Below are 16,264 nucleotides of genomic sequence, written 5' to 3' on the forward strand. Positions count from 1 at the left end.
TGTTTAAAGCATCTTTTTTAAATCAAGGTGAAGGGCATGATGTGATGATGAAATACTCTTTTGTTCTGTCTCTCACTTAAATTAAATTAATTCAATTACCTGTATTTACCTGGTTTAAAGTGCAAAATTAAGACATTTACTGCAGAGACCTAATGTGAGCCGAGAGCTAAAAAAATTGATAAGAATTGCAGTAGATGTACTGAAAAATTGAATTTTAGACTTTTAATTTATAGTATTTTAATTTGAAGTTTGAATTATGTATTATTTAAGTTTGCAGAAATGTTAGGAAGTAAACATTCTAGAATTATAAAAGTTTGAAATTTCATTTAAATGCATTAAAATTTCTAAATCACTAATATTTGATTGATAACAGGAATTCAGAGTAGATAATGCATTTATGGAGAGGGAATGATTTTCAGAGAAATGATTTGTTACACTTTTAAGAGTATAATTTTATAAGTATAATTCAACACTTTAAGGTTTAATTTGTTTATCACTCAAGAGGTTAGATCATTATTGTGGTTTATCTACCAACTTTAACTTCCGAAAGTTTATGAGTTTTTACATTATACCACTGTGACAGTGATTGTACTTGTATAAAACTGTTGGCTATAATATAATAATTGATAATTTTCGCTGCTTTGACAGTGCTGGGTGTGGTAGGACAGGGACTATATGTGCTGTGGACTATGCTTGGGATGTGCTCAAATGTGGAGTAAGTCTGTTCTCTGTTATTTGTTGCTCTCCATTGTGGGAAAAAGATGTACATGTTTTCTTCGTTTTCCTTTGATACCCACTTAAATTTTTGCTCGAGAGATTGCTCCTACCCTTACTTTGACCTTTAACCTTTCCTTAGCTAGCTTTATGATTTTCAGATAACATTAAGGTGGCTCACTACACCATGGAATATTTTCTCAAATCAGCAGAATATTACTTGATTATGATAGGTATCATAATGGATAAGAAGTATTTAAGTCTAAAAGGCAAAAAATGTGCAATTTTGGATGAAAAATTACATTTTCAAAAATTTAATTCAGTTTACATGAACAAAAGCTCAAGGCGGATTTGAATTCATGATCTGCTGTTCAGAAGCCCAATACTTTAGCCACTGAGCTACGATGATATACAACTCATTCGAATGACATAAACAGTTTAACAAACCATTTTAATCGCCATCTTGTGACGTAGTGTCTCAAAAAGTATAAAAGTAGATGTAGTGAGGTACCTTAAGTTACTGTAGGAAATGATTTAACAAGGTTTAGTATCCTTTCTTTGAAGTTTTTTCCCTGGGGGTGGGGCGGAGGTGACACCCCCATCCCACCCCAACCCTAGATAGGCTCATGTAATTGACGGAGTTTATATAAGATACATTAATATGATGTACAAGCAATCTATGTATACTTATAGTTTTTAACTTTTCATAAAATTTGTGTGTTTGTTACAACCAAAACCTAACACACTAATTTGATGTACATGTTATTCACTTCTGTTGTAGAAACTGGACTGTGACTTTGATTTGTTTGAGATTGTGAAATCTATGAGGGAGCAGCGACAGTCAATGATTCAGACTCCGGTAAGTACAGGGGTCATTAGACCATGTACTACACTTAGTACATTTTTTTTATAATACCTACACAATGTACATGGACTATATTATGATTCAGACCCCAGTAACTACATTGGTAAAAAAAAAGCTACATTTATGTTAAAAGGTTCACTGGGATATAAACTTGTTTGGTCACATGATCAAATCCTGTGATGCTCAAAGGCCTTCTGAATAGATAATGTATGATCATGTGGCTACCAAGTTCATATCATGGTGGACTTTTAAACAATGCAGCTTATTATAATACGAAATTTACCTTTACGAAAGTCAAATTGTTCAGAGTTATGATCAAAACTGTATATTTATGCTTATGAAAATGCAACCGTAACAGCATAAGCTTGTGCGATAATCATTGTGATGTCAAAATTTAAACCCTGATGAATGAAAAAAATATATTTAATCTTTCAACCCGTTAAAAATTTACAGTAATGATGGTTTTGTTCTTTTAAAGGTTCTTATAAGAAGATATAGTTACATTGTACATTTATTGTATTAAAACAATAATAAAATGCTTTCTTTGATGATTCATACAGGATATGAAGGTGGTGACCTTGCAGAAAAAATACATAACCCGCGTTAGCTGGTTGTGAAATTCTTTTCTGCGATCCACCCTCCCATCCTGAATGAATCATCGATATGAAAGAAAGTTTTTCATTGTTTATATTACAAGCTTTCTTTTAGATTTTAAAACAAATTGATTGTTAAAAGTAAGTTAAATTAACTGCATTACTGTAAATGTACATCATTAAATTTTCTAAAAGAAACAGCCAAATTGTCTCCTATTGGAATTTGAGTCTGACCTCACCATGACTATTTCGTGCAGTCTGTGTTTTTTATTTGATTGCTGTAGGTTTCGACCAATTGTTAAACGGGGCGTGTAGATTTCATTCTCGAGGTTTCTATAGAGCTATAAATTAACTATAAGTCTCCATAAGAAATAGAGGGAATCATACTTAGTAGATGTAAATATAAGACTAGTACACATATAGTCTATACATTCATTAATGTACTGACTGTATGATCAAGATTAAGTGTACTATATTGTCATAAAGGTACAAGTTCGAGAACATTTTTAAAAGTGCATACTAGATACTATATTGTACAAGCATGTACTAACTGTCAGTATCCAGGCTCTAATAAGTACAGGTTTAAGTAGTACATTGACTAAAACATGTGAATATTATTATATAAATGAAGTGGTTAGTACATGTATATGCTGTAGCAGGTATGATCAAGAGTTCATGTTTTACTGTAAACTCTGTCTGTGATCCAGATTTCATCGCATAATCATAAGAAAATCAACATTAATATTAATTTTTTATAATATCATATTAATAAGTACATGTTAGTACATTGTATATGCAGGTAATTTACAAGTACCTGTACTAATTACATGTATGTACATGTAATAACCAGTACAGGTATGATGTAAACTCCAGTAATACAGGTATCAATCATTAATAGATAATGCATTTGTATATTTACATTCACTTCTTTATTGCCCAGAAGTTTCAGCACTAAATACATGTACATTGACACATACTCTGACTATGCTGACTGCCTATAATCCTTTTTTCCCTAAATGTATGGGGTATGTCATATATTATGTTGTGTTATTTTCAGGATCAGTTTGAGATGGCCCATCGGTGTGTGAGGGAGTTATTTCAGCAGCACGTGGAGGCATTGGAAGGCAATATTTACGCCAACTTTGAGCCAGTACAGAGAGATGTAAGGGCAATATTGTAATTATTGATATCATATAAATCAATATCTTATGATACAATTTTGTGTCATGCGTTTCAATCTTGTGTCGTACTATATAATATTCATCACTATTTGATATAATGTTATATACTTAAGAATATGTTTTTATAATACTATACTTTAAGTGGCATTTTTAAGGGTACTTTTGTTTCATTATACCATGTAATAGAATATAGACTTATGATTTGACATACGATTATTTTTGTGCTTTTGTGAGTGTGATTTGTACAAAAATGGTCTTTTTCTGATATGACATGATAGATAATGCACTGTGGAATTGTTATTTGTAGAGGACTAATATATGTGATTTGCATGGGTATCCTTTTCCCATAAATTTATATCCCCTCGAACATACATACATATGCAAGCTTTTGTTTGATATTTATAAAAATTATCCAGAACTTGCTACTAATGAAAATACGCCCCATGAACCACTGTACCAGGAACATTTTGGCTGTCCACGACTATTGACCCCCATGAATAAAAAACAATTCCACAGTATCTTGGAAATGTACATATTGATCTATATGTTTGCCCAATATATTTTCAGGAGGGGTATTATAATGTGGAACTGGATGGCCACACAGACCCTAGTAAGTATTTTTGATGGCCCCAAAATGCCAAGTTTTCCATGATTCAATTAATTAAGAGATGAAAAAGGCATTGAATTCACCATTGTTATCTGTATGCAGTTTATAACATGACCTTCATGAAAGCATTTTAGAGATTTGAATAGACTTATTGCTGCCTAAGTTTTTGAGATTATAGTTTTATTTTCTTTATCCCTTTGAATATACTGTATACTAGTCTAGTACTCTTTAAAGTCAGAATGCTTAATATTAGTCAGTGATACATGAAAAAGCTATATGAATTTTTCTACTTATTGAATAAATGATGTGTATTATTGAATTGATATCGATAAAATACATATAAATATCAGTCATGTGTGGATGAAACAATTTATGGTTGAATGAATTTGTGCTTCAGATAAAGAAGTAGATCCATATGAAACAGTTGGTATAAACAATTCAGCTGGCAAAGGAAAAGATGATACCAAAAGACCATCAGTCTCGGCAATGGTCTCCATTTTGGAAAGGGATGCCTTACAAACAGTTGACATGTACTCCACCCCTCAGGCTTTTGAGGAAGCTTTGGAGGATCTGAAAAAAGTAGCAGAAGCCGCTCCAAAGAGGGGCTCAAAGAGGAAACCCGAAATTAAACCCAAACCCGCCTTCGAACCGGAATCCAGCCATGGAGGAAAGCCAGCGGGTTATGAAAATATCTGTGATGACGGGAAGTATGAAAACATGAACAAATCGGATCAGCTGGTGTTTCACAACCAACAGTCTAGCCCTCAGCTCCCGAAGAGAGAAAAACCTGCTCTGCCTGCTAAGAAGCCTGAAGATCCTCATAAATCGGCAGGATCTGGTCCTGTCTTTGAAAATTCTAGAAAACCTGGACCCTCATTATCCTCAGAGAAATCTGGACCTGTCTTTCAGCAGTCCCTTCCTTCTATGTCAGGACCACAGTTTGAAATGTCTTCCAGTAGTAATTTTAACAACTCTTTCCCTCAGCCTGCTAGTTCCAGGTCGGGGCCTCAGTTTGAAACTTCTGCAAAAGCTAAATCAGGTAACCACTTCCAAGAATCTACCCCATCTAGAGAGGGGCTTCAGTTTTCACAGCCTTCATCAGGACCAGTTTTCGAAAGTTCCGACGCCAGTAGACCTCAAGTGAACTACAGACAAACCAACAGAGACTCGGCTCCCAAAAACAAAACGGTGATTACGGTGAGCAGCAATCCGCGGATTTCATATGTGAACAATAACATAGATAAAGATGGGGGTAAGCCAAATGCCGACGTGAACTCTTCTCGTAGTTCCAATGGACTACCTTCTCAGGCAAAGAATGTCGATTGTTATGAGATGGCTAGACCAGTGCCTGAGAATCTACAGAGAACTTCTTCTCACGGACCTGCTGTGTATTCGGAAGTGCAGAAAAATAGCACGTTTTCCAGGAGTGTTGGGGGGACAATGAGTGCACAGTTTGACAATGCATATGAAGTTATTCCAGGCGAAAGTTTTTCTAACAAGAGAAGCAGTGATTCTAGAATTGGTTCCTCGATGAGGAGTGACATATACTCAGGTCTGTTATAATTTATATATTCTTAATTTTACTGGGAAGGTTCAACATATGCAATATTTGTCTCACTATGAAAAACTTGAAGGTGACAAAAAACTACTGCATTGCATTTTCAATACAATTTATGTGTTTAAAATATTGAATTCAAAGTATCTTCTACATTCCAAGAAATTAAGGTTTTTGGGCTCTTTAAGCAGATTTTGATGGATATATCTGTTCATTTTATTATTTTTGAAACTCGCTATTTTTTGTTTATTGCAAAGTTGATAATTTTCTTCTCCATATTTCAGAGGTTGCAGATATGGTGAGAAATATAAAATTTCTTTAATCAAATTTAAATGACGTCATGTCTATAAAATTTTTCCAAATTGATATATTTGAAATTGAATTACTTCTCAAATACTTCTAGAGAATCTACTTGGACATTTTTTTTAAGAATCTGTATAGTTTTTTGAAACTATTTCAATTGTTCTTGTAAAAAGTTAAGCTTTATTTAAATATATCAAAGATCAGCATCATCGGCTTATTATGATGAATGAACCACATGGTGTAAGATATATGTAGCCATGAAATGACCTAGTTTCTCATTGCAGGATGTCCCTCCCATTCCTAACAGGGGTTACAAGGAGGATAGCCCCCCTGTTCATGCACCCTCCGCCCACACAATTCATGGAATGACCACTTTAGAAAGGAAATCCGGTAAGTTAAAAATATGGTGTAGACTGCTGGTAATGCTCAATTTGAGAAATATTTACCACAAGAGTAGTCTTATAAGGGTTGATCCAAAATTGATGTTACAGATACTTTTTTATCAGGCCTAAAACTTAAAATAAATTTTCTATTTTTGATTTTTAGATATAAAAATTTCAAAGTACTGAACATATACAGACTAGATTTGAAATTATAAAGTTGCAAAAATAATGCCATGTAATTTATTTTCATGGTTTTTGACTTCTTTCTCCTGCATTGTCTGAAATTGTAATTTATGTCTCAGAATCTCTGTTTCATCATGTATGAGTAAGTTCAAATTGATGGAAGAGCCACTGTAACAAGCACAACCTAGAATTCAACATTTGGGGCATCAAAATAAAACTTGTAATTAGATGTATTATATCACTACAAGCATTTTGTCTATGTTAGGGTGTAATAAAAACTATACCTCTCCAAACATTTTAGATACAAGACTATGAGGAATATAAATAAATTATATAGCTATATTACAGGTATACAGAGCCTATATTCTGACATTACATTTGGATCAACCCAGAATTATATCCTTAGATCTGTATTGTCTGAAAGATTTTGTTGCATGAATTTGTGCACTTTCTAATCAAACAAATATAGTAGGGGTTTAATTTAACCATATTAAAGCATTGGATGTATGAAATGCAGACAGAACAATGTTCATTTGATTTTAAAAAATCAGATTGAATTGCTTTTAATGATTGTGCCTGTGTATAATTTTGTTAAACGATTAAACTTATGAAAAATAATTGATTTATAATAACCATCATGAAAGTTTGTTTGATTTATTGATTTGCGAATAATACTTTAATCATGGAATCAATATACACATATGTACACATTATTTAAATCCATTTTCATAGCTTGTAATGGTAAACAACAATAATTAAAAGGCCAATGAAAAATATATGTTAGTCATTTATAAATACAGTATGGTACATAATATATCTTTTATTTATACTGTTTCAACAATTTGAAAACATGCAGCTTTGATGGTAAACATAGATTAGAAATATCGCTCATGCATCCTTGTTTTATTTGAATATTAAAGTTTGTGGTGAGTTTTTTGAATATGCACAGCCAAGTATAAAGAGGGCTTGAACAGTGTATACAAAATATACCTGTATCACCATTTAGGATTGCCTATGATATTATTCAAGTTATTGTACATAATATGATTTGTGATAATTAGTTTTTGAGAGTTATTCCCCATTGCAAAGTAATTGACTGAATTGAAATTTTTTTGAACATTTCTAATATTTTACATATTACATGAATATTAACATCACTTATAATTCATACTGGTTAGGAAAATATTCTTTTGCAATTTAAGTCTTAAATTTATTTTTTTGACTTGTCTTTACCAGCCTACCTTTTTTCTAAAAATTAAGACTGATATCACTGAAATTATCTGTTCAAAAGTAAATTTACTAGCGTAATTTCATAATGATATTGATTGAGCTCATTCTCTTACCAAATTCTGAAAGAATATGGAGAAATTAATTTATTAAAAAATTATTAAGAACACATTTATTTTGATTGAATATCTGGATATAATCTCACATAGTTATTTCATATTAATTTTACTTATATAATTTATAGAGTTGTGATAAGTTGTATTGACACATAGTCCTACATACAGAGACACACAAACTAGTAGTATATAGAAGTAACTCTCAAAACAAAATCATATGTACATGTATATAGTGAACACTTATATGTATATATATATATGTGTATATATTTTGATTTAATTTTTTACAGCATGATCTTTTCCTATTAACCCAAAGTTGATGCTTCAATACATTAATTAATTGATGTCTGAAGCTTTTTTGTATATTATTTTTTGTTTCATGAAGTATGATGAGAAAAATGTAGAACTTCAATAAATTACTAACTATAGAATGCATCACTTTATTACTAATGGCGTATTGCAGTTATAATGAACAAGATTATATGTATATCTTTGATCTCGTGTACATTTGAGAGCACAGCTTTTGTGGATTTTGTATCAATTTAAGGACGTTTCAAAGAGACACATTTTCATGAGCAATTAATTATAACAAATTGTTTATTATTATTCATACTTCTCAACAACAGAATCCACAAAATTGGTGCGAAACAAATAATGAAATACAATGTGTACATTGTATGTGTTTTTGTGTATGAACATATTTTTTTAAACACCCAAAAGATTGCAATGGCTTTCATGATAAACTTCTGAATATTAAACAAGTATAGAGATTGAAATTAGAATCAGTAAAAGATACTTATTAAAAAAAATTCTTTCGATATGTTATATTTCTGAGTTAAAGATAGACTTAGTAATTTTAAAAATTGATTATAAATAGATGTTAGACATTTCTGGAAAGCTGGGAGTAAGTTGATTTTTAAAAAAAAAAAGTCCTTAGCAAATGCATGCAATAGATACCCTGGGTAATGCTTGGTTTGAGAATTAGTTGCGTTTTTTTTTATTTCTTTCTGCAGATTGCTAGAGTGTCTGCCATTTTTGTTCATTAAGTCAATTTCTAAGCCTTTCAGGCGACTCCTGAATACTCCTATGTTGTAGAGAAAATAAAAAGAATTTAAAACTTGCACTTAAGCCTTTATCTCTATGATAAAGGCTTAAGTGCAAGTTCACTGGGATCTATTGGTGTTTTCATATATAACCTGAGCATACATGATTTCTGGTTCATGATCTAAATTATGGGCTGCCTGACCTTGTCAAGCCTTTTCCTTGAATACAGCATTTAAATCAACACCGTTCTCCATTTTCTTACCCACCCTACCTCCAGCCATCAAAATTATGTTGCAAATTTTCATTCTCATGACATGAGCATATGCAGTGTGGAATTTAGCCATTACTGAATGGCATTACATGTACATGCAGGAAATTTTTAGGCTAGCATGCTTTGATATTTTATTCAAGAGATGTTTAGGCCAGCAAGCTTCGGCATTTTATTTAGGAGATGTTTAAAAGGTCAAATGGCTTTGACACTTATCCAGCTGATGTTAAGGCCAGTTGGCTACTTGCCCATTCTTTTACTTCTGAGAAATAGTTTATGGCTGAATTTAAAGTCGTTCCAATAACATTTATTTGCTGAAGTAGGGTGATTCAGACAAAAGTAGTCAAACATATTGACACTTCATATTCTTAGAAGACTTATTCATAGCCCAGATCGCTATGGAGTTTTCTTTACTATTAGAAGTTCATAAGTTGTGGATGATCTTGTTTTAAGTTTTGTTATTAAGGTCTTCCGTTTCCAACGGAAGACCTTATAGTGATTGTAATGTTTCTTATTATTATTATTATTATTTTTTTTGGTCCGTTTTTTGTCCACAAGATTTCTCAGAGATGGCTGGATAGATTCTCTTGAAATTTTCAGGACTGAAAGAAAATGATAATATCTCTAGGCGTTTTTTTCATTTTGTCAAAATTCACTTCCTGTCGTCCGTTTCCTGTCCCGCGACAAAAAGCTATGGACAATGAGATCTCAGAAACGATAAAGACTTGAACCTCCAAACTTTGAGGGATGATAGACCTATAGTTGTAGATGTGTTTAAACTATTTTGTTTTGTTCGTCGTAACTTCCGGTCGTCACCGGAAGCACTTCAAAAATAACTATTTTTTCGCATAAATTCATTTTCGATAAAATAAATATATAAGTATAAATCTATGCATAGGTTATCTATGCGATGTTAACTCAACAAAAAATTTCGACTTCCGGTGAGATATCTCAAATATCTCAGGTAGCTTTTTTGAAACACATTTTGTACAAACGAGATCTCAGAAACTATAAGTGATCAAAGCACAAAACTTTCATGGATGGTAGACATTTGATTGAAGATGTGTTTAACCGGTTTCGTTTTGTCTTCCGTCACTTCCGGTCCACACAGGAAGAGTTCAAACAAATCGAGCTGTTTATCAGTTTAACTTATTTCCATTGATATTTGTAGTGTGCTGGATGAGAAATGAAGTACAAAGGGCAAGTTTACAAGATATATTAAATACAATTTAGATTGAGCACTTCCGTTTGTCCGTTTCCTGTCCCGCGTTGAAAAAGCTTGTATCAACGAGATCTCAAAAACGGTAAAGATTTGAACATCCAAACTTTGTGGGATGATAGACCCATAGCAGTAGATGTGTTTATACTATTTTGTTTTGTTCGTCGTAACTTCCGGTCGTCACCGGAAGCACTTCGAAAATAACTCCTTTTTCGCATAAAATTCTTTTTCCATAAAATAAATATATAAGTATAAATCTATGCATAGATTGTCTATGCGATGTTAACTCAACAAAAAAATTCTACTTCCAGTGAGATATCTCAAATATCTCAGGTAGCTTTTTTGAAACACATTTTGTACAAACGAGATCTCAGAAACTATAAGCGATCAAAGCACAAAACTTTCATGGATGATAGACATTTGATTGAAGATGTGTTTAACCGGTTTCGTTTTGTCTTCCGTCACTTCCGGTCCACACAGGAAGAGTTCAAACAAATCGAGCTGTTTATCAGTTTAACTGTTTTCCTTTGATATTTGTAGTGAACTCGATGAACAATTAAGTAGAAAGGGCAAGTACAAAAAAAAAAAATTAATTACAATTTACATTGAGCACTTCCGTTTGTCCGTTTCCTGTCCCGAGACAAAAAACCTTGATTCCTGGAGATCTCAAAAACGGTAACGGCTTGAACGATCAATCTTTGTGGGATGATAGACCTATGTATGTACATGTGTTATCCGCAATATTTTCGTCATTGTAAGTGATTGAGACACGAATCTTTCATAGATTGTTTGATAGAATTTTGATTGGGGATGTGTTTAACGGGTTTAATTTTGTCAACTGTCACTTCCGGTTCTTACCGGAAGGGTTCAAACAAATCCTGTTTTTAACAAGTTTAGCTGACCTTCTTGGAATTTCATCTAGCCTGATAAACAGTGATGTACATTAAGCAAATGTACGAGAAATACCAGCTTTTGTTTTTATTCATCACTTTCGTTCGTCCGTTTCGGTCCCGAGACAAAAAATATTGTTTCAAATAGATCTTAGATTTGGCAAAGTCGTGAACAACCAAACTTTGAGGAAAGATTGACATATGATTGTACAAATGGTTAACATTTCTGTTTAGATCGGCGTTACTTCCGGTCGTCACAGAAAGTACTTAAAAAATTGATTTCTTTTTCATTCTCGTTGTTTTACATGTAAGTAACGTCTGGATATATCATTCACAATAATTATCATATCAACTTTTTTTTGCATGTAAGAGAAGCAATGTCTTACAGTTAAATTGATACATGTATATCAAAACGGAAGACCTTTTTGTTGCTTTTGCAACAAGTGTCTAGTTTTCTTAATTTATTATCGAAAGAAAATAGAATATGGGATAGTCTTTTAGAAAGCATTTTAACAACATAAAATTGGAATTTATTAATATTTAAAAAGTCTTTGTCTAGCATTTTTAAAGAAAAATACATTTCCTTTGTGTGCGTCTTTACCAGATTATGATGAAATAGAGGCCGACTTTTTATCACCGGCCAAGAAAAGCAGTGAGTGACTTGATTCAAATTTTGCGAAGTAGCCACATCACTGAAAGCTTATAAGAGTTGCTTTGTACTACCATTTTGGGATAACATGCTTTTAACATAGATGAATGTAACAAGCAATATGGAAGCAAATTTCATAACTTAAGACATTTTTTTGGCGAACTGCTTTTTTCCCGACTTTTATTTCTTTTTATAAACTTATATTGTTTTACCCTTTCTAGCCTGCAGTGTTCACTAAGTAAAATACTCACGACTATAGATAAATCAAATATGAAAGACCGTAATAAATAAATTGTTACACATTCACTTGTTTATCATGCATATTATAGCATATTTAAAGAAAATAGTTGTTTTGATGAATGAAAGTGCAATCACATGAATTTGGTGTATTTCATGAATATATTGGCATGGACGGTATCGTTGCACTTGTTTCTTTTCTTTTTGCATTTGCCTTAATATAACTTAACAAGCTTTCTTTGTTAATTCCTATAATTGTTAATTTTAACATAGTTACTGCATAACTCCGTGTAAAATTTTAATACATATATGAACTTTATTGAAATTGAAACGAATAGAACTTGTATTATGATATAAATGTATATTTACATTAAATAGATATAACGCATTATCTATTTATACAAGACATCCACCATCGTTTTATAGGTTTTTCAGAAACCTAATTATAGTTTTAACATGTATTTCAGCGGGACTTTTTAAAGGTTTGCTCATGCAATATTGGTCACCCACATGGCCTGATGTGGGAATCAGTGTATGACAACAGACTTTACGTGTGTCGGAAACCCATGACCAGTCTTGCATTCCCTTTCTCGGTTACCCGCATAGGGTCATCTCAATGACCTTGTTGAAACCATATCCCTATTGGTTCTCTAAAATCTTCAGAAAGTTTCAGCAATCGCGTTCATGCAAACAAATGCATTCGTCAACCTAATGATGGATGTTTTTGACATTATGAAATGTTCGTTCGAGAAGATTGTGAGGCTGGCAAAGGGTTTCGACCTCGGGATCTGTCCTTTGCACCTTTTCTTTTCCTGCATGGTCCTTTAAACTTTATTTTCCATTTCAATACTTCGAAATGAAAAAAAAGTGTTTTGAATTTAAAAACAAGATGCTGTATTTATAAATATTTATGGTTGTGTAGAAAACCTAACCTTACGTTTTTATGTCTGCCCCTTGTATGTGTGAGATCAATGTTTTATTATTTACTTTGATACTAAACAGTTTGATAAAATTGTGTTCATTTATTTCCTCTCGTACATCTTTTACAATAAGTAACCTAAATGCATTATTCATTCTTGTGTAAATCCGTTTCTTCGAACAAATGTGTCAGTGCTTTGAAACATATAGCTTTGTTTGACTCTGAACTTGTATGAAGTCTTTTTTCATATTATCTATTCAAAAATTTATGAAATCTATTTCCCAGATATGAGAACTTTACACATTAATAATGATTATGAGCAGTGTTTTATAAATGATACAATTAAAATCAAATTTCTCATATAAAATCTAAAATCAGGGAAAGTTGTCGTTTCTATAAAATATTATGAAAACTTTGCTGGTATAAATCCGTGTGGATATTTATTTTCAAGACGAAAATCATATATTTTGACAAATATTGATGTTCTTATCGTACTTTTACATAGGTAACACAACTTTAGCAAATTTGAAGCACAACATCAAAGACAAAGTAAGTAACAATTAGTTCTAGTTTTGAAAAAGAAAATATTCGATAAAACATTTCTCAGGTGTTACTGATAATACGTAATTTAATTTGTAAATGTCATTGAAATATTTTTTGCAATTTTTTGGATTTAATTCCTAAAAGTACTTTTGGATTTTGTTGCAGCTTAATATTGGAAACAATAACGAAGGTCAGTACTAAGAAATATACCTGTACCATAATTAGTCTAAATTGTGTTTTATACTCATATTTGAGTCGTTTAAATCTTGTTAATTTTTTTTATGCACATTTACACAGCTTTACGAGGAAATAGTTTTCTTAAATCATTTTATTCAATTATCAAAACTGTCCATACACCAAGTATTCAAGACACAAATTAATTGTGAAAAATTTCCAATTATTAAACCATTGATTAAGATCCCTCAAAATTCAGTGATTTTTTTTCAAAGGGACAAGTGCAATTTAAGTCAAATTTTCCAATCTTGTTTTCTAAAAGGTTTAATAAAGATATTTCTAAACCTTGACCGAAAAAGCATTGTCACAGATCGAGCTATAAGCAAGACAACGGGGTCACAACTTTTTGTTATTTAATAGCTTTATCTCCTCATTTGAAATCAACAAACTTGTTGATTTATATTAGTTATAGGACACAATTACTTCTAAACAAGTTATGCAGTAAGATGCAACTTTTCTTTTTAAACCTAAAAAGTATCAAATGGATATTGACTTTTTTCGCGCAAATGTTTAGATAAGAAACAATTACGATATTTTCGAACACTATATTTATCAATAAACGTTATGAAAGAGTGAATTTCTTGAAGAAAATGAAGGTTATTAACTCATTTAGATACTCGTTTAGATATTACAGCAAATAGTACTTGGTGTAAGTAAAAGAAATATAATTAAAAAAAATACTGTATGACTTTCTTTCTTTTAAACTTTATATATATATATATATATATATATATATATATATATATATATATATATATATATATATATATATATATATATATATATTTAAAGGTCTATTATAGTTCTTCCTTAGTATAAACATGTATTTATCCGTCAATATTCAATCTTTATTATTAAGATTTTCAGGACTTTCCCCATTAATATTAGTCGATATTCATTTGAATTTCCAATCTTAAAATGTATATATCTACTCTGATGTTTTTATATATATATATATATCTGATTTATAAAGAATGGCGGATAAAATTCTTGGTTCGAACCACAAATCATCAAATCATTATTTTTTTCATCAATGTTTTAAAGATAAATCATATTTTGAAATAGAAATGCATGCAATACCAACAAACATTGTGAAGAATAGGATCCGCGTAAGTTAAACGCTTGTTTGACGAAACTTGATTGAAAATTAACGGTTTTCTTTTGCTTTTTTTTTCTATCTCACGTATAATTATTACTCATTGTTGTAACTTGTCATTTAGATCATAACTCTAGTTAGATAATAAATAGATATTCGCTAGAAAGCCATTAAGAAGGCTACAACTATTAACTTTTGCTAGAGACAGTCATACATGTAGTACGTCATTTTTAATCATCACACGCATGCATGATCAGAAATTTTAGTTAAAATTTAGTAAAAAGCCTAGCAGTTTTTTCCCCAAGCGATGGGATTTTTTTCTTTGAGAAATATGTTGAAAATTATCAAATCCAAATTAGTAGAAAGGAACCACGGTAGTATGAGTTATGTATTAGTCACCACCTTTCTGATCCCTGTCTTAGCGTGCTTTTCCCACGATTTTGTCCTGTTTTGTTGGTTTCATTTGGCCAAGAATTTTAATCCGCTAGTTTCTTTTATAATCAGATTAATAAAAAAAAAAAGGTCGAAAATTAAGATTGTTTTATTTTTTCATCACCCTAAATGATTGTATATATCGCCAATGTAAATGTTATTTTAAACATAAATAGAGAATGGATTAAGATTTCTTGGCTTCATAGTCTTGGTTTCATTTTCATAATACTAGTGCCATATGAGCTCACCTCGGCTGTTAAACACGTGAGCTATTTTGGTCACTCCTTGTCTGGCGTCTGTCCGTCTGTTTGTCGGTTTTTTTTTCACAAACTACTGTACTAACACAAACATTTTGAACAAAACTTATTTTTACAGTGTTGATTCTTAATTGTTCAAACCTTGGTCGGGAGGGGTATTGCCTTTAGCATTTGAATTTTAAAAAAAAAATTGTTCTTAGGATCCTCAATGCTATAAAAAGTGATACTGTTATGACAATTCCAGAACTGTGATACTTTATAGATTGTAATATCTGTAAACAGTAAGCCCAGGATTAGTTTTGAAACGATGTGTAAGAAATCCTGATAAATTGTTGTTTCAGACTTTTTAAACCCTCTGATAACTGGCCGAAATAGGATAAAAAGTTCGTAAATTTGTTATGTTTAGGGAGAAATCATTTTTTCTATACCTTTACAAAAAAGAATGCAGCAATTTTTGCTAACCTCGACGTCTTTCCCTTCCCCTGTGACTAACAATGTGGTGCAAGATGTGGTGCAAAATTGATATCAAATAGAATTGGTTAATCTTTTTATTTTTCACTCTAAATCTACTATTTTGAAACTTGTATATTGCAACATTACTTCTTGTACATGTTTGTAATATTCCTTATAAAGTTAATGTGAATTTCAGAGTTATTTAATTAAAAAGTGGCTGTATTCAAGATACACACTAAAGAAGTGTTACTAAGATGTTGGTCCTTGGGCCTTTCAGGGTTTTTAAAATGAATTAT

The 16,264-nt window shown here is 31.5% G+C and overlaps 1 protein-coding gene across 15 annotated transcripts in view; it reads left to right on the forward strand.

The window, feature by feature from the left end:
• LOC128159560 (tyrosine-protein phosphatase non-receptor type 12-like) overlaps positions 1-16,264 on the forward strand; it is a 32,622-nt gene that overhangs the window by 13,988 nt on the left and 2,370 nt on the right. The window contains exons 7-18 of one of the 15 annotated variants that reach the window (XM_052822680.1): positions 649-715; positions 1,496-1,573; positions 3,230-3,334; positions 3,921-3,963; positions 4,358-5,512; positions 5,800-5,813; positions 6,103-6,208; positions 8,605-8,631; positions 12,502-12,516; positions 13,459-13,502; positions 13,662-13,686; positions 14,356-14,379. In XM_052822680.1, the coding sequence (XP_052678640.1) occupies positions 649-715; positions 1,496-1,573; positions 3,230-3,334; positions 3,921-3,963; positions 4,358-5,512; positions 5,800-5,813; positions 6,103-6,208; positions 8,605-8,631; positions 12,502-12,516; positions 13,459-13,502; positions 13,662-13,686; positions 14,356-14,379 (1,703 nt within the window). Of the gene's footprint in view, positions 1-648; positions 716-1,495; positions 1,574-3,229; positions 3,335-3,920; positions 3,964-4,357; positions 5,513-5,799; positions 5,814-6,102; positions 6,209-8,604; positions 8,632-11,752; positions 11,801-12,501; positions 12,517-13,458; positions 13,503-13,661; positions 13,687-14,355; positions 14,380-14,795; positions 14,840-16,264 lie in introns of all 15 variants that reach the window. The other 14 variants (XM_052822678.1, XM_052822677.1, XM_052822675.1 and 11 more) reach the window with 14 other exon arrangements.

The sequence above is a fragment of the Crassostrea angulata genome, chromosome 8, assembly GCF_025612915.1.
Source record: "Crassostrea angulata isolate pt1a10 chromosome 8, ASM2561291v2, whole genome shotgun sequence".
NCBI lineage: Eukaryota > Metazoa > Mollusca > Bivalvia > Ostreida > Ostreidae > Magallana > Magallana angulata.